Source organism: Amphibalanus amphitrite, unplaced genomic scaffold (assembly GCF_019059575.1).
Source record: "Amphibalanus amphitrite isolate SeventyFive unplaced genomic scaffold, NRLGWU_Aamphi_draft 001575F_arrow, whole genome shotgun sequence".
NCBI classification, from domain to species: domain Eukaryota; kingdom Metazoa; phylum Arthropoda; class Thecostraca; order Balanomorpha; family Balanidae; genus Amphibalanus; species Amphibalanus amphitrite.
Genome location: NW_024883068.1, coordinates 14,195 through 33,404, shown reverse-complemented (window position 1 = coordinate 33,404; position 19,210 = coordinate 14,195). Strand labels below are relative to the sequence as shown.

At 48.1% G+C, this 19,210-nt stretch overlaps 1 protein-coding gene across 1 annotated transcript; it reads right to left on the bottom strand.

The window, feature by feature from the left end:
• Positions 1 to 2,330: 2,330 nt before the first annotated feature.
• Positions 2,331 to 16,241, bottom strand: LOC122373939. Its single transcript, XM_043352396.1, has 12 exons — positions 16,235 to 16,241; positions 13,542 to 13,634; positions 12,969 to 13,097; positions 12,298 to 12,448; positions 10,990 to 11,168; positions 10,313 to 10,419; positions 9,466 to 9,810; positions 8,537 to 9,122; positions 7,418 to 8,189; positions 4,802 to 4,923; positions 4,252 to 4,391; positions 2,331 to 3,877 (listed from the first exon to the last, which is right to left on the bottom strand). The coding sequence occupies exons 1-12, from the start codon at positions 16,239 to 16,241 to the stop codon at positions 3,821 to 3,823; spliced, it is 2,688 nt and encodes an 895-aa protein (XP_043208331.1). The 3' UTR covers positions 2,331 to 3,820.
• Positions 16,242 to 19,210: the final 2,969 nt, after the last annotated feature.

The window sequence follows — 19,210 nt, the reverse complement described above, 5'->3', positions numbered from 1 at the left end:
CAGATACCAACACCAGCAGAAGCATGAGTGAGAACAACAGTTATACGATTCCATTTGACATTAATAACCCTCGCCGGACCTATTAGTTTTCTACCAATATACGCGCCGGCTGAGGGGGGTAAGACCCCGTCGCCGTTTCGCCCCTGATGGAGCTCGAAAAAAACGAGCGTGTGCGCCGTTACGAGACGCAGCGACTGGTAAGTACATTATACATACCCGATTTTAGAGTGTCATGTCAACCGCTGACCCTTGAGGTCAGTTCAAGTGACCCAAGGTAACTACAGGTTTATTTTTTATAAATAACTTCGCAACAAAACGGTTGCAGAGCCGCGATTTGGGCATCATCGTGTCCGCCTCACTGAAGCGTCTCCAATGCTATACTTTTTGCTCGGGTGAGGTCAACTTGGGGGCGTTGGCCTCGGATCAAGGTTAGGTCAGCGCCCCCAGGTCACGAAGTTCGTCAAAGGAGGTCATGTCGCATATCATTCGATTTGGCAGGTCTTTCTGAGTCCATTGGTCGCTTTCTCCACTCGCTAGCTCAATGGATGAAAAACTCTTATGACCCAAGTGACGTCATAAATGACGTCACGCAATAAATGACGTCACGCAAGATCATAATGCAAAAGTGAAGCATCGGATCTTGCAAAAAGTGCAAGAAATCACGATTCCGTGCGCTTGTGATAGCTTAGGATCGTTCCCGGTGCTAAAATAGCAGTTTACATAGACCGTGCAGAGCTTCACTTCATTATGACGTTATAGATTAGTGGCCTTACCTGACCTGAAAATGTGGTTGGTTTCACAAGATGCGGCTTGGATCAAAGATCAGATATGCCAAGTTTCAGCTTTCTATGGCCGGTGTGTTTGGAGCTATCGCGAAAAAAAAAAAACTATAAGAGGCGTCACCAGCCCCCCCCCCCCCGCCCCCCTCGGCCGGCGAGGGATACGTCTGCCAACTGTCGCAAGTCTGTATCTCAAGGCTTAAGTTTTATATCCTGTGGAGCCGGTGGCGCCACTGCGATTGACGATATCTTATCAACAGACGTCGCAGTTGCTAGCGACGGCGACAATGGCACTGGGGATGGGGGGGATTCTGGGAAATACAGGGCTGCGGAGTCGGTGGATTTTCGGCGACTCCGACTCATACTCAGAGACTGGCTTCATAAAAATTAACTCCGACTCCAGTCAGAATTGTCCGCGCTGCCCGACTCGGACTGACCGACTAGAAAAAATGTAAATCATGAACGCCAAAACACGCCCTGGGGTGTTTATATTGTACAATGATCTTGTTATTCTATCCCATTTTCAAGGTTGTCATGGCTTGAATGAATGTTCCAATACAAATTAAACGTCTGTAAGAGCCGGGAAAACACTGGTCGCTGGGCAAACGACCATTCACTAACGGAACCAAAACACACATCTGCAAGCCTCGTGTTTCGTATAGACGTATAAAAACACACTAATCAGCCATGGCTTTTCTGTGTATTTTGACACCTCATTTGCAGCTGCAGTACAAAAGTACAAACGCTAGAGCGACCTCACCGGCTGGGGAGCGATACCTTTCCCGCATTACTGTGGAAAGCGGCAGCCATATTGGTATGACCTCCCTCCCGCGATATTAGGTACAGCAACATCAAGAACAGACAGACACACACAGACAGGAGCTACAGGTAACAACAGCAGCAAAAGCTGGGGTGGAATAAGGCCGACAAGTCTACTGTTGACATTAGATTAGACTAATGACGTCACAAAAAGCCCACGTGACGTCAGCAGGCTTATCCGTCCTGCGTTCCGACACAATCTTGCAGACGGTATCGAGGTCAGCCGCCATGTATTTCGCAATGTCATAACAATCATGTGCAGTCAAACGCCGAAACAGAAGAAATAAATAATTGTGTCTATAGTGGACCCAAAACGCCATGTGTCGATAGAAAATGCAATGCTCATTACTTCTGAATACCTAGCTGCGTACAATAGAAGGATTCGAATACCTATTTAGCGATCTATAAAGGTGACAAGGCAACCTAAATGTATTCTGCGCACACGAAACATGAAGAAAATAATATGTTGAACATACTAGTTCTATCCCTAGCACACACTTCACTGTAGGAAACACTTCACTGCAGTGAAGTACAGTGCACTGTAGGAAATGCGTCAGACTGTATGAGTATGATAATATGAGCAAATCGCCATTCGCAACTATCCACAAGCCATGTTAGATAGTTCTGCGAGATAACTAAGGTGAAATCAGATGAGAAACACATCGACAATTACCCTCTATTACAGCGATCATGTCACACAAGCTGCTACGAGCACCATCACACATGACAATCTCAACTATTTAGGTTACATTTATTACCATACCGCAATATCAACTTTACAAGCAGGATCTTGGCAAATCTTGTGTACAGTGTTGCTATCAAAAGTATCAAAACACATACCATCGCGAGACCAACAACAAAAAGCGTACTGGGGCTGAAGCTCGGTTCACATATCACCATTAGTAGGTCTGTTGCGTGCTGGAGGATGCAGATGCGTGTTGGATTTGTTTGGAAATGGCTGCCGGTGTGATCCAGCCTGGCAGTGGAGTTCATACATCACATGTCACGCGTCACGGCTCTGGCGTCACGGGTCACATGTCACACAGTCACGGGGTCAATGAGACCCAGAAATGGCGGTAAATTCATGTCTGTGCATAATACTTATGGCCGGCATGTTGATAACGTCAGCAAACAAGACAGGTTGTCATGACAACGGCTCTGCAATATATATAGCCATGTATGAGTGGAACGTAGTGCATGTTTAGCAAGGACTGTCATCAATGATTGGTATGAAAATAAATGGCACGAAGCATAGCTCATCATTTCAGCGATGAGGTGAAACAAAAACAACACACACAGTCAACGGTTCTACTGTTCTACGAAGTCAACTGTTCTACGCATTTAAAGATTTCCACTCTCTCGTATCTTTAAATGGTATATCAAAATGTATCAAAAGTGCAAAACCGTTGGTCACTTGCTTGCGCAGGAATTGTCCAAAAAAAAAACGCGACAATAGTTGACCAGCACCAAATGACAGTGAACACTAGCATCCAGACTTTCCAACCGCAACAAAGGCCGGCAGCAAGATAAGCTCCTCAAAACAAATGTGAGAATTTATCCGGCACTTGCATGACTGGAGGTGATGGTGCTATGCTCTTCTAGAACAAGGTTAATTTAGATGAGGGCTTACATAAAGTGGCATATAAAAGGAAGTTGGCGTACAGTTTACTAAATTCCGTAGTAAGCAAGCACGAAAACCGTCGAAAAGAAACGAGAGATGCGCACAAAATACATAGAACGCGTATCATTTCAAAAACATATCAATGAGAGATCTTCTCGGCAATCAAGTTATTTACGCGTCTCGCTCTTTTCTCGTTGCAAACCACTTTACCACTCAGCAATCTTCGTTCGTATGTTTTCTCCGTGGGTACTGGGTACCTTAGTCCATGCCATAACGCAGATCAATACTGCCTAGCTGAACCACAAGTCCACAAGTTCTCACAGTAACTCATATGAGACTTGATGATGACAGTCGACAGGTATACCGTAGGTCATATGTGTCCTGGTATTGACACTACTGGTCAGGTAGGGTCACACATACCGTAGGTCGTATGCGGCATCTTACGGACCACGATCTTACAGATGTGACATCTTACGGGCTCCGTGATAGGTCAGTCCACACCCCCGTTCGGAAGGTCGTGACGTTCACATTAGATCAAATAAGGTCAGGTAAGGTCACCGGCAAGCTCAGCTGAGGTCACAGGTCAGGTCACCGGTGATATTCAGATGTCCACCGAGCAGCCCCGACCTGGCCTCCCATCCGGGCCTGGCTCAGACATCTGTGAAAAGAATAAGCCGTGTCACAAGAGCCATCCAGATAACAGGCTCGATTATGTGGCTTATTGGTACCTACAGGCGCGGAAAACGCCTTCCTTCAGTCAATGGTGCGTTAGGAGGAGATCATCGCTGCATATCTGTGACTGCCATGAGGTACAATAAAAATACAGGCCACAGGCTCAAATCAACGGCAGGTAGGTCCACACATTGCATTGATCATGATGTTCAGGTTAATGTCAGTGCAAAGGATCCCATCAAAAACTTAGACAAAGTTAGAATCAAAGGCCCTCAGCTTACACAGAAAGCCTCGTGTTACAATTCGCAGACGTGGTCAGGAAACAAAGGCTTTATTTGTAACAGAAGCTCGATATCTCACCTGAGCCAACAGCCGACCTCGATCCAAACACTGGTATTCAGTACCAGAGCGGGGCTTCTGCGACAGCAGCGCCACCCGCGGCGAACTAGAGCTTGCTGATCGGGCCGACAGCTGGCTCTGACTGTCATCTCGACCGGCTTCTGTTGATAAATCGTGTTGGTGAATGGGTTATGCGTGATGAATGATGGAATCGCCAACGTAAGGAAACACCTTACCCTTACGACAAAATATCGTAAGGTGTTCCCTTACTTTGGCGATTGTTTTGACAAGTTTGAATGCTTTGATTTCAGTCAATGACTCAGTTTCCCATCTTTATTGTGACAACCGGCTATATTGCGACCATGAGATGACATTTCGACCCTCAGACATAGGGCAAATCTTCTGAAACCCTGCTTTCGAGCTGCTTAGTCATTATTGCTTGTTTTAGGATACTAAGCAAAGCCATTCTTAATTTGCAGCACCACAGGACCAAATACAGATATTATTGGCTAGGCTCGAGCCCTACCACTTACTAGGCCAACAGACACCGATAACTAATGTAATCTCTCACCTGAGCTAGACAGCTGAAGCGGAGGTATGGCCGGTGACGTCGATCCTGCCGCCAGTGACGTCACCGGGCTGTCCACCAGTGACGTCACGCCGGCGCGAGAGTCAACGGGTAGTGTGGAGGACCTGTCGAGAGTGCGGGAGATCGTTCAAGCCACCTGTTTAATAGCTATGCTGAAATGCTGGGCGATGTGAATGTGACGGCACAAACGTTTAAGAATCGTGCAAGGGTGGTCGCTTCTAACATGTAATTTTTTATCATGCCGGGTTATATATTATCATTGATTTTATCATGTGTGTACATTTTATAGGTATATACGCGTTTTTAGTGTATACTTTTAATTCGATACAGTATGATGATATATTTTTACTGTGTTCTTTATTATTAGCTGATTGTATGACAATGACCTCAGAATAGCCCTGTCGTGTGGATTTGTCTGCTTAAGTGAATACATACATACATACACATGGGTGGAGAACCTGCCCCGGCCACCCCGGCCGAGGCCGGGGTAACTTTCAGCCGACCCCGGCGCGGCCGGGGTAACTTTTTCCACTTTTGTAAATCCTAAAAGCTGTCTCCATACGAAAAAACTGCCATCTATAAAAGCGTCTCTCGTTATTCTTATCTACCTTGAAAAGTTCTTGAAATGTACTTTATTTTCATTTTGGAGCTTCTATGTTTTTAAGTCTTTTCATCGCGGAGCCCGACATGTTTCATCAAACAGAAGTATATCATATTTAAGGGCCGTTATCGTAAGATGGCACTGTAATAACATCACAAGACAGGACGAGGGTAATATCAGTGAGATAGAAGGACGAGCTGCTGGGGCTCAAGGCTCCCCCAACTTAACCCGCGCCAGGGTGGTGGCCTTATCGTAACACGTTGAGTCGAGAGGTGGGCTTTTCACGCTCCCTTTAACTCGGCTACTGGGCTACAAGGCGAGAAGCAGAACGACGTTTGAAAGAGCGACAAACGTGATCAGAGAAATATGGTCATGTTTTAGGCAAACTCAATAATAAAATCACCGTAGATCATCAAAAGCCAAATTTTTCTTATTTTAGCGTTCTCCGACAACTTTTCTCACAGTTCATGAACATAATGGAGCTTAAACACTGCAATCAAAACATTCGATTACGCGTTTAAGGCTCGGTCGCGAATAATATTTCAGGTGCGAGCTCAAATCAATAAGAGGGTCAAAACGGTCAAATTTGACATTTTGTTTTGTGTGGGAAGGTTGCAACTTCCACGGAATAAGCTTTGCAAAGGGCATGATGGCATTTTTAGCACGATCATCCAGCAACTTTGACCTGATGACCTGACCTATCACTAGGTGGCATGCGAATTACAATTACGAAATCTTCCGCACCTGCGTGCAGCAGTTTTCCCTAAAAACGTACAAACGGCAGACATCCATTATTCTATGCCACAGAATAGGAGTTTGTTGATAACCGTTGACAAATATTTGACCATCATCGTCTTTCTGACTTTCGGTCGCCGGCCGGGGTAACTTTTTCAAACATTCTCCACCCGTGTACATACATACAGATACTGGTGGTCAGTGAGGGTCGAGGTAGGCTGAAACGGCAAGAGATTCAGATGTTTTGCAGGCAACGATATAAAAGAAGCTATAAGATAATATTTATTCCGTGGCTTTTCGGGCTCAACGTAAAACAATAAAGAACGAAACAAATTAATGCATCACAAAACAGACGATCCTGAAAATAGATAAAAACCAGTATAACGCCTTTTGGGGCGACTAACGGAGCGAGCGAGAGAGTGGGCCTTGCACGTGCGAAATTGCGAGGGGGTACCTCCAACTGACTTGTGCACGGCACCCTACTAACTGGTCTCTAGCGATGTGCCAAATTTGGGCACAATCGGCCCAGCCGTTCTCGAGATCTGGAAGCGGCACCCTGCACGTGCGCACGTGCAAAATGGGTCCCAACTGACTTGTGCACGGCACCCTACTAACCGGTCCCTAACCGTGTACCAAATTTGAGCGCAATCGGTCCAGCCGTTCCCGAGATCTGGAAACGACCCCTGCACGTGCGCACGTGCAGCAGCACCCCAACTCTGGCACATGTATATGCAGTGCCTAGTGGGTGCCTACCTACATGCCAACTTTCAGCGCAATCGGCCAAGTAGTTACCGAGATATTGCAACAATTACAAAACTGACACCTCTTCGTTTTGCACGTGGCACGTGCATAAGGGGTCACCCACATGCATCGGGAATAGTCCAATACTTGGTAGAAGGAATGTAGCTACCCTACAAAAATTACCGCGTGTAAATCGGTCAAGTGGTTGCTGAGATATAAGCCTCGCAAAAGCGTGACCACGGCCGGCCGGCCGGCCGGCCGGCCGCTCATACTCAGAAATTTCCGTTAATCTAAGGAAAGACTACGCTCGCTTCGCTCGCTCCGTAATCAGGAAGGGAGGAAAAATCCAAGCCCCTCCAGTCAACACCCCGGAACAAAAGCCAAATTAAGGATGAAAGCCAAATGTTCTAACGGGGTCCAATGTGCTTCCCGCTCCCCTCATCGTTCAATCGAGACCCCATCTCTCCCCTCCCCCATCCTCCCCTCCTCTCTCCCCATCCTCCCGTCCTCTCTCCACTCACCTCCCGTCCACCACCGGGCCCGGCCCTCTCGCCACCACCAGATGTCTCAGTCTCTCCGGTTTGGGACTCGGCATTGGACGTCTGCCCAGCGACGCCGATCTCAGCGCCATCTTTTGGCCACATTCCGCAGAATGGGATCTTCGCATCGCGAGGCGACCCGGTCGACCAGACATGTCGAGGTAATCGTCACCAAGGGTGGGGCGGTTGGGACCACAAGGGGGACGCATGGGGAGGTAGTTGTTGGGGGGAAGGGATGTTTTGGGCTCGTTGGCGTAGAGAGGTTGTTGATGGTGATGGGGGTGATGGGGTTGAGGAATTGGAGAGCAGTTGACGTAAGTCGCTCCGTTGGTTGCATTTGTGCTTGTTTGTACTTGAATCGGGGAGCAATTCACATAAGTAGCGTCATCCTTCGTTGCTGCTATATCTGTGGCACTCGTAGATTTTGAAATAGGCGGGGGACAGGAAGTACTAGTGCTGCCACCTATATCCGCCGACCCGACAACACCGCCACCTATATTCACCGGCGCGCAGTTGGCGTACGCCGGCCCGCCATCAGGTGGCGCCACGTTCGCATAGCTCGGCTCCGTTGCCGGGGTCGCAGCCGGTAGCGGCGGAGGAGCCAGACCAGGAAGAAGAGGATAGGTCCGTTTTGATTTATCCACCACCGCGTAAGCAGGTCGGGTGGGCTGGGAGTAGAGACCGGTGTCCAAAATCTGTTCGGAGGGAATCTGGGGGCAGAGCTGATCGCCGGGAGCGGGAATCTCGATTTCACCTGAGGGAGAGGGGTAGAGGGGTGTCAGAAAGGGAGAATGGGAGGGTGACACAAGCAGATATTAGGTCATGGGGTAGCAACTAGCATACACACTACACAGTCGATACCTATCCCTGGTGCCGATCAAAATAGGTACGATGTTTGAAAGGAATAGTTATAACGCAAAGCAAGACAACAATTGCCGAAGCTGATGTAGCCGTTATGGAGCGTTACTGGATATTTAAGTGCACGATATCGTCTATTACCTCATACCAGTCGAGATTTACGATCAATGGCAGCCATATGAACCGAAATAAACCCATGGCCCCTTTTGCGAAAGCCGGTAGTTTGACCACGAATCAACTCACCTGTGTCCGCGTTCATCACAGGCATTCTCCCGCTTCCATCCACTCTCGGTTTGAGAGCCACTGACGTCTGCTGCCCTCCTCCACCGCCTGGTTTGAGAACCCCTGACGCAGCCTGGCTATGACCTCCACAGCTTGCGCAAGGACAGGCCGGTATTTTGTACAAACCATCATCGGCTTGCCGGGATTCAGTGCAGCGTTTCTGACAGACGTTACACGGCCTCGGGGTTTGATACCAGCCTTCTGCAGGACCTGGGTCTTCATATAGATGCTCCGAGACTCCTTCAGGGCTCAATCTTGTCGCCCCCGCGCCTGGAGTGGTTGGTAGAGCAGGACGGGGTCGGTCGTACCCACCCAAGGCCGGGTCAAGGTCATGGACTTCAGCAACCGTTCGAACGAGCCGCCCGGATGAGCCACAGTCGGTGATTGGTCGGTGAGATGAGTTCGGAGTGTTGATTGGCCGGTGGGTTGTGCCTTGAATGGTGATTGGTCGGTGCGATGTAACGCCGCCGTTGATTGGTTTCTCGCCCGGTTCTTCGTAGACGTGGTCGACGAATCGCGGCCCGGGTGGTGGTGAGGTGGGCGTGGCCTGTGGAGGTCAGGTCAGGTCAGGGCACGGAGGACCATGAGGTCAAAGGTGACTGACGGGAAAACGAACCATGTAAAAGAAGTAGAGTACCTACAAATAAATCTTTTAACAAGATAAGAATTGTCTTCTACGGTATAGTACAGGCCGAATTCCTGATTCTGTTGACTTATAATGGACAGCTTTGTAATTTGTTTATATTTCGTGTGTGCTCAATTGGTCAGCAATTGACATAAGAACAGCCCAGTGAGTCCCCGAATCTGACATACACATTGTAAAGCGAGGGATGCCAAATTATGTCCAGCTCATCTCGTTTTCCTCCACTTCGAAGCTCCCCAAAACTCACCGCATTTCGAGGCTCCTCCCCAACACCATCCAGCACTCCAGTTCTCCTAAGGCTACTCCTGCTGATCTTCACAGCGCATGCGCAATCAGCAGAACACCTTCGCACCGCCCGAGGCGATCTCATCCCAGAGCCAGAGCCGGAGGCGGAGCGGCCGCAGACGCCACTACCAAAGCCAGAGCCGCCGCCCGATCCGGCGGACGCGCGGCGGCCGGCGGCAGAGTCGGAGCCGCTGCTGCCGGCCGAGAACTCTGATTGGCCGTCGCCGCACGGACGGGTGATGACGTCACCGGAGGCAACGGCCGCCGGGTCGGAGAGATCGCAGTCGTCTGAGGAGCAGGCACTCCACTGGAGGAATAAAAGTAAGAGACGCGTTAGAGAATGAATCTATGAAAACGAGGGTAAAGAGCATTGGCACGTGATTGGTTGGAGTGAATCCCCTTCCCGTTCCAGCAAGGAATCTCGATTCACTGGAGCCGAGTCCTCCTCGAGATTCCAAAACCTTATCTTATTTCGCTTATCGCTTTGCTATATGTAGTATGTACAGTTAAAAATCATAGAAGCTTTCATTTGGCTTAGTTTATTCAGTAATTCATTATATTTCATTTTATTTATTTTTCTTTCGATTGAAAAAAAAACTAAAATTTCGTCAGTTTCAGGCACTACAAAAGGTTACGTGCTCTAAATACCTCCCCCCCCCCCCCGCTCAACCATTGGAAATCAAGCTTGGTTTGGAAGGTACGAGGCTCGAACGAAAAGCCCTAACGACAGCCACGAAGTTCACTAGGTCTAAAATGTAACAGACATCGACATATAGCACCATACGACTCTCGCACACGCCGAGACTGACCTGGAGACTGGACTGCCGGCACAGACCGCTCTCCCTTGACCTCGTGATGGTGCTGTCACGACTGCAGCTTCGTGACACGGTGCGTCGTGACAGGCCGCTCGGACTCTCTGTGGACGCCGTGATGTGACGTTACGTGACGAAAAGTGAAGCATCGTGATGAATGATGACGAATGCAAAGCTAACGGGTAGTGACGGACGCACTGTAAGCAAGCAATCTAATATGACTGGATTTGAGAGACAAGTCATCAAGAACAAGCAAAGGCAAGAGCTGTGTAGGTATATGCAAGAGTCAATGTCTATGTAGAATACTCAAATACCGATGGCCGAATACTCAATGACTTGATGTAGGTTATAGTGACTAGTGGAATGCACTGAACCCCAGGACGACATCACGGTCCAATAAGAAGCCTCAACTCTCATCCTATTTCCCGTAAAAGTCTTTTGTTTATTGCGGCTACTCAAATCCACATGCGCCATCCACTACCAGTCAGGGACGGCACCCACCCCATTCCTATTCCCTTCTGTTCTTTCACCCACTGTCCTATTACCACCCCATCCCCACCATTCCATCCTATCCCACCCCATTCCTATTCCCTTCTGTCCCTTCACCCACCGTTCTATTACCACCCACCCCATTCAATCCCATCCCATTCCATCCCCCCCTCCCCCCCACGCACCGTCCTGCTTCCTCGCCAGTCTTCTCCTCGCCTGGAGTCTACACTGCGCCGCCTCCTCCACCGCCGTATGAATGACGTCAGCCTGCCCTCCTGTGACCCCCAGCACATGCAGTCCTTCTGCACGGCCACAGCGGGAGCCGCCCTCGAGCACGTACTTGCCGTCGGCAGGGCCGTAGCGTCTGAGGGAGGGGAGGGGGAGGGGTGATTGATGGAAGGGTCGCGTGGGAGAATGGAGAGGGAATATGGAAGCAGTATGAGGAAGGATAGAACTGGATGGATGGCGAGGGAGAGTGAGGGAAATGGTATAAGGAGGGATGGCGAGGAATGGAATAGGGCCCTAGTGTGAAAAGGTGGTATGAGAGGAACATCACATAGTTAGACAGGGGCAATGTAGCATCATGCCTACAAGCAGGGTTGTGCTCGACTAAAAAAAAATGGCCGACTCGACTCATCATTCAACTTCAGAAAGTCCTGACTCAACTCTGACTCAAACAAGGAGCTGATTTTTTCCCTTGACTCGACTCATGACTCAAGCGGCTCAATGAAAACATGAGTTAACTCAAACTTGACTCAATTTTTTTTTGTTGAGTCAAGTGTGTTGACTCAAAATTGACTCAGATAAAAAAGTTGTCGAGCGGGGGGGGGGTGAAAAAAATCCGGCAGCAGGGCCAGGCCAAAGTTGTTAAGCGGGGGGAGATTAAAAAGCTTATATATTGTTTCTAGAAAGATGAGTCACCTGACTCATGTTCCTAGATGTTTTTGACTCAACTCAATGTCAAAAGTTATTTTACTGACTCAACTCTGGCTCAACTCAACACCTTAATATTTTTGTGTGACTCAACTCTCACTCAACTCAACAGCTCAACATTTTATCCGACTCGACTCAAACCTGACTCATCTGAGTCAGAGTTCAGTCAAATCTCTGACTCGACTCATGAGTCAAGCATAACCCTGCCTACAAGCAAAGAGATCCCAGCTCAGACGGAGGCATCACATGCTCCTAAGTACTGAATTTGCCGTATTTGCAGTACACTGAAGTTAAAACTCTGAAGGACTTGGCCTCTTATTCTCACATTTCCAGTGTGGTCAGTGCGACCAAAGAAAGACGATGTCAAAGTTGCATAACCCTGTATAAACCTGACCCCAAGCCGACATTGCTCTACCTAGCCTATTCTCCACAAAATGCTCAGCTCAGTCCAGTTTGGCCAGCCATAAGGGTGTCAACATCATACATACACTTCTGACCTAGCCTGATATTATCAACTCCCCCATAACCCGACCCAGGGTCACCAGCATCCCTCTCCTAACCTGAGGTCAGCGATGGCCCACGTGGCTGCCAGCCGGGGCGGCGAGCCCATCACCAGAGATACCCTGAGATCCTGAACATGTAGCCTCGCTGGTCCGGTGCCCAGTTTACTGCGCGGAGGTGACACCAGGAGCTGACCGGCGAACTGATGTACTGTCGGTCAGAGGTGGGGTCATGGAGGTCAGGCAAGGGGTGCAATAAGTTCATTCATTCATTCATTCATTTTCATTAATTCATTAATTAATTAATTAATAATTCATTCATTCATTCATTCATTCATTCAAGTTACCGACCAACCAACCAACCAACCAACCAACCAATCAATCAATCAATCAATCAGTGAATAAACCAATGAACTAATGATCCAGTATTCATTCAATCATGTATTCCTTAATTCATTCAATCATTCGTTCGTCAATTAGTCTAACTCACTCACTCACTCTTACTCACTTTACCTATAACTGCTTGACTGATTGATTGATTGGTTGATTGGTTGATTCTTCCATTGATTGATTGATTCATGCATAAGAGAAGTATAAGTCATGACAACGCACTCGTGAAACGATTATTATGCCGTGGGACTCGAGACAAGTCTTTTATCTTACATCATATAGGCGAGGCATTCTCAAACTCATCTAACATGAGACACTCAGCTCGGAGTGTCGGCACTCACCATAGGGCACGCTGGCGGCGATTTTGACCTGCCACTGAATGAGTGCCTCGCGTGCCTCAAATGCCAGTACGATGGAGTTCCCGTCACACAGGAGTGCCAGCGTATTACTCTCCCGGTCCAGGGTGAAACCTGCGGAAAGAAGAAACACAGGGAATCATACAGGGTCGTGTAGTTATACTAATTCATGCATATCGAAATTAAAAAAGTGTTTCAGCACATGTCTCATTCAGCGAACAGCCGCAGCGCACTCACATACTTGCACAGTTGGCACAAAGGACCCACGTATTTTATGTACAGAAAGCTACCCTTTTTCTCGGCGTGGTCTCAATTCCATTTATGCCATCATTTTCTCTCAGTTTCACTGCAATGACCATCTCGATCAATTAAAGATTATATCTCGCTTTCTCCCCGTCTTCCCACACATGTTTGCCTCGATACCTCTAAGATTGTCTTATCTCTTTTCCTACCCCGACCCATTTCGGTAAAGCGTCTCCCCTTTTCCTATCTCTCCGGAACTGACCCTCTTTTTAGTCCCATCCATTGTCCTTTTCCCCTCATCTTCCCCCCACTGACCTGTTTCGATAGCCCGGAAGTTGTCCAGAGACAGTGAGGCCTTGCTCTGCAGACCTCGGGGTCCCTCCTTAAACAGCTGCAAGTGAAGAGTGTCTGTGGATAAAGACAACGACACGCGTCAGAGGTCATAGTCATAGGACTTATGACGGAGGTCAGGCTTCATGTCACGGCAAAAGTGTCAGGAAAGGAGCGAGAAGACCGAGAGGTTAGATTAAAGGCGAGAGTTCGGGTCAAAGGTGAGAGGTCAAGCCAAAAAAGCGAGGTCAGGTCAAAAAGGCGAAGTCTGAGTTCAGGTATTAGAGGTCAGGTAAGATGTTGGATCAGATATATGGTCAGGGTCAGTGAGTCGAATTTAAGGTCAAGGTCTAGGGGTCACAGGTCAAATGATGTTACCTATATCAGGTGTCAGGTTTCATTACGAGAGAATACACAGTTATGGAGAAATATGGAGACAATTATATGGGGCACACTCGGCTGGAGAAATAAAACGGTTCAACATTCGTTCAATGTATAGGAAGAGGAACATACAACACATAACCTTTACCATTTATCGGTCCTTTATGCAAACGACGTTACCTTTTCAAGTTGACCATTAGAAAACGAGCTCACGAGCAAACTTTCAACGAAAAACTGTCGGAAACAGCACTTGGTTTCGAGAAACAGAGTGCGTCCCAAACACAAGGGATTCTTCTTATAAACAATGACTCACTATCAAACAAACCAGGCCCAAAGGAAGCACAGTAGGGCTGGTCCCAGATGGATCCCGGTTCTGTCCACCGATTCTCTTAGCCCGCGAGTTGCTGGGGGGGGGGGGGGCGTTAAACGCCCCCACTTTTTTTCACCGGGCCATAGCATAAAAACGGCGCGCCGCAGGCGCGCCAGATTTTGGGTATCTGTAGGGAATTGATTGAAGTTTATTGTGACAAAGTTTCAAAAAAATCGGTCGGAAAATTTTTGAGATATCGAAGTTTTAGTGACGTCATGATTTCTGAGTTTTCGACCAAAAACGGTATATGTTCAAAAAATCATATAAAATCACAGAATAGACATACAGACATGCCGTAAACGCCATTAGACTGCCAATACCATGAACAATCAAATGGCTATCTTCGATTGTTGATTTTTGTTCCGCATTTTCCAAAATCTTGAAGTGAATCTTGGCAATTTCTCGTGACTACTTCACGACCATGATACATGCATTTCTTAAATTGAACTTTTTTAGCCAAACACGTACACATATGGTAAAATGAATGTCACCATCGTGTTCTACGCCCCAAATTACCCATAAAACATGTGTCACAGGCTGCGAATATCAGTTTTGATTTTCGGGGATATGTGCCTGCCCGGTTGACCTGACCTTGACCTATGCTTGACTGACCCCTACATGGAGCTGACACTCTTGTAGGCCTTATATGATGGATTGTGCACTGTTTTGACAGAGTTTATGACGAGAGGCGCCCTTTGCGAAGTCCTGAAGTCCATGCTACTGAAAGCCCGATTTCAGGTGTTTGACCTGACCTTGACCTGACCTGTGACCTCAAAATTCAAATTTAAAGTACTCATCTGAAGCGTCTCGTCGCGTTCTTTCGTTTGCCGCCTCGTGCGTTTCGCTGCGCCTATTGGTTCTCGAGTTATCGGCTGGGGGCGTTTAACGCCCCCCCCCCCCAGCAAACGGTGGGTGGCGAAATACCCCAGCAACTGCCGGGTTAGTGTCCGCTCGACATCTATCTAGATGCGTCTGAGGCGTGACTACGCACAAATTCGGTAGTGCCGACGCCCAACAGAATGAAAATAAATTGGGCAAAGTGTCGTCCATCGTCTAAATGCAGCGTGTCGGATATTATATAGCCTTGGTCGCCCGGACAGTTGACATGCTCGTCACAGTTCACATGTGACAACTGCGGACATTGACGATGCGACAAGTTCAGGCATAATAAAAACAGACTTACAATGGATAATTCTCCTATTCTCTCCCTTCCTACATCCTCTAGTCTCCCTCTCCCCTGTTCCTCCTCCCTCCCTCCCCTCTCCCTCCCTCCTTCCCTCCCTCCCTCTCCCTCCCTCCCTCTCTCTCCCTCTCTCTCTCTCCCTCTCTCTCCATCTCTCTCTCTTCCTCCTCCCACCCATTTTCCCTGCCATAACATCCCTCCATCCCCCATCCCCACACACAGTCGGCTGGCTCTTTGTCCAGGGCATCGACACCGCCCGCATCGATCCCCCCCCCCCTCTCCAGACATCCCCTAGGGTGGACCACGTGGTCCGTCGGCGTCCACCGGCCGAACGTTGGACGCGACGGTACGTTTTCGACGGTCGACGGTCGACTGGACACTGGGAGAGTCCTTGACGACGGGACAGCGAGGTGGGCAAACGTGCTAAACTGGCCGCGAACTGCTCAACGTGGGACCGTAAACCGTTGCACGGTCGCGTGGCCATTTCCTTCTATGTTTGATCCCCGTAACGTTAAAAATGTCTCTATTATGGGGAGGACATGGGTATTTATTGGGCCCTGGCCCTCTTGTCCCCTTCTCTTCGCTCTCATGCTATCGCCAGTGGTGATAGAAATACGATCATATGACCAACATCGTATCAATAAGCGCTGAATAGTCCGGAGGTTGGTTGCTTTTTCATGCCTCATTCGTCATCATCCAGTCTACAGTCCACACACGACACACATTCACACCATGTGAACGCACCTGTCATCGCTTTCAATCGCCGCACGCGTGTGACCTCGCCCCAGCTCCCACCTCTCTGTGCCACTGATAATTCAGTGTTCAAGCTCCCTTATCCCATCCCCAACAAGCCTTTGTGACCCTGGGTCTGTTCCAGTCACACTTCCTAACACCTCCAAACTCCTCCAAGAGCAAGATAGGAGGTTGGAGCAGGGTCCTCCTTGGCTTTGTAGGGGCTAGAGCTGCCACTGGAACAGGGAAGCAATCTTGGAGGAGTTGAGCGGTGTTAGGAAGTGCGACTGGATCAGACCCCTGACTCCCCTCTCCTTGCAGCCGCCCCCGAGATTATCCCTGCGACCGCCTCTGCACCCCCCCCCCCTGGATAAACATACAATCTCAGTGTTAGTCGCACGTGCACCCCCCCCCCCCCCCCACCACACCCCCGACCAGCGGGGGGCGTGTTACAGAAGCAGGCCAGCCCCCCTCCCCCTCCCCGCTCCGGCTCGTAGAAAACCAGGTGCTGGTTTTGTTTATAAACCATCTCCGGTTTGCGTTTGCGTGATATCGCCGAACCTTGGATCCAAGCCAAGACAGCAATCACAGCTTGAGCTTGTGAACAAGGTAAACTAAGGCTATTGGTGCATTAGTAATTGATGATATAGGTACCTAACGCTAACAGCGTGTCTAACTACATTTGTGTATTTACATTGTAGCTGGCTATCATAGGAAGGCAATGGGCATGCTATAATCTATCTGGCTCTCCTACTCTTGCAATGTGCTGTGTATGTATCGTTGCAATGTTCAGATTAAATGATGGGTTAAGCCGCCAGTATGAACCTTGGCTCCTACATTGTTTATAAGCTACGGTATGTTACGCTTTGCAAGCTGTGTTTGTGTGATGAGCTGAGCCAACGACGCCTATGTGCATCCGTGCCTTCAAGCACGGAGTTTTTGATCACTCCGCTGCAAACGGTAGTGACAACCGAGATGATTTCTTATCGTGTTTATGTCAGTCCGGCTGGTATTTCTGATCATATTGATCGGTGCAGTCTTATCTCGAATGATTTATCATATTTATAGAACAAGTCATGAATAGCTCGTATCATATTTAACTATCTGATGTGTAGGTATCCCGATTATTTGCAATCAGATAATGCATATCAATTTAAAACAACGATTTGGTACAACGAATCCTTCAAATGTCGAGCCAATAGGTGAGGCAATCAAAGACGTTCTTGCCTATAAACTGTTTAATAATTTGAGCCTATACGACTAAAAACTGTTTATTTGTGAAATATGAACGTCTTTCCGTTACCTACAATACGTTTATCAGATGGTTTTGTAAACACGAGCGGTTGGCATATTTTATGGTGGTTATGTTGATTTAGAACTCGCTCTCATAGCCCACCCACAACTTGTGATACTGCGAGAGACCCACGTATCTAACTTCAAGTCGATAAGAACCCCAGCCCCACGTATCATCTTATCTGCCACGGGTGAGAACCGCCTCAGCTAACTTGACGAGATGACGAGAGTTGAACGTATCTTACGTGCGAGTTCTCGCGAATCTCACAAGTAAGTGAGTATGCAGATTAAGTATAGGGTAACCTGAAGCAAGTTATGACATAACTAGTAAGAGTAAGTTAGAGTAGACATAGTAAGAGTAAGAGTAAGTATTAAGTAATATGAGTACCTAAGTTCAGTATCCGAAGGTTGGGACTTTTCAATTAAGAACAATCACTATTCTTTAGAATTGTGATTTTCTATTGAAAATCCCAACCTGAGCTACCTCTCTAGGGGGGTGTTTAGCGTTTCGGCCGCGATTTTGGTCATTTTGACTCCCGCAAAAACGGCACGGTCAACTTTCTTGCCATTTTCACCGTTTGGTCCCCTATGGGGGAGCTACCTTGTGGCAAAGTTGCATAAAATATAATGGGCCCGTTTTGGGGTAATCGGCACGTGCATTTTCCCATAGGGTTAACATGGGGAAAAATTGGAAATTCGATTTGCGAAAAATTTCGTCAATTATATTTGCTGATATTTTTAGGGTCGGATCTAGGGCTGGCACCTCAACTTTTGGTGTTAATTATTTAAAAATCATAGGATACAATTTCGGGTAATCTTGACGGACAGTTACCCCATGCTGAGCCTACGGCGATTTCAAAAAATTATTTTCAAATCAATTTTGCCAAAAATTTCCACGTTAGATTTTGAAAAAGTTCCAATATGTTGTGCACCGGGGTGTCGGCTATCACGTGGTATGGGTCAGATATGGGGCGATTGAAAAGCACGTGCCACGTGCAAACGTGTTTGATGGGGTAACCTCCGGGAAAATCCGACATTGGCCAACTGGGGGTCCTATGGCGTGGAAACCACTCCACCTAGCGGCACCAAATCAACGCAGCCGGTGAGCAGATGAGTCCAGCTTGTCGCACTAGTGGTCACGTGTCGCACGTGCTATTGCACGTGCCGTGGCACGGGGTCAATTTTTGTGCTTAAATATACTAGCATTGTGAAATGCAAGGAGTGGGGGAAATAGCCGTCAGGCCGTCAGTTTTTATGATAGGGTCGATCTGAAAACGGGTTTAGGCACAGAATGAAGGGGGCTAAAAAACTGCTATCTCGGATTTTTTGTAAAATGAAAAATTTAAAATTCTGGGGAAATTATATATTCGAAAGGTAAAATTTCCCTCAATTTTCCCGTTTTTCAAGTTTAGCCGTCCACTGTTCAGAGACGGTGACACCGGCCGGGATCATCTATTATATGCTAATGACCACGTCAATGGGTCATCACGTGGCGTGAACGGTGAAGCTATCAAAGGTCCGGCACGTGCCACGTGGCCACGTGTTTGAGTCGCGTACCTCCCAGATTATCGTGTGTTTGCCGATTTGTGGCCTTATAGCACGAAAACAGCACAAGCCAGGAACACTGAAATGGTGCAATCAGTGAGGGGACACGACCTGCTTGCACCACCGGTGGTCACGTGGCACGCGTGCAAA

What these genes read in the sequence shown, in the direction of transcription:
- LOC122373939 (XM_043352396.1), bottom strand. An exon ending in CTTCCGGGCTATCGAAACAG is followed by an intron (nt 13,098 to 13,541) that starts GTCAGTGGGGGG and finishes TTCTTTCCGCAG; the next exon opens with GTTTCACCCTGGACCGGGAG. An exon ending in GCTTCAGCTGTCTAGCTCAG is followed by an intron (nt 4,392 to 4,801) that starts GTGAGAGATTAC and finishes ATTTATCAACAG; the next exon opens with AAGCCGGTCGAGATGACAGT.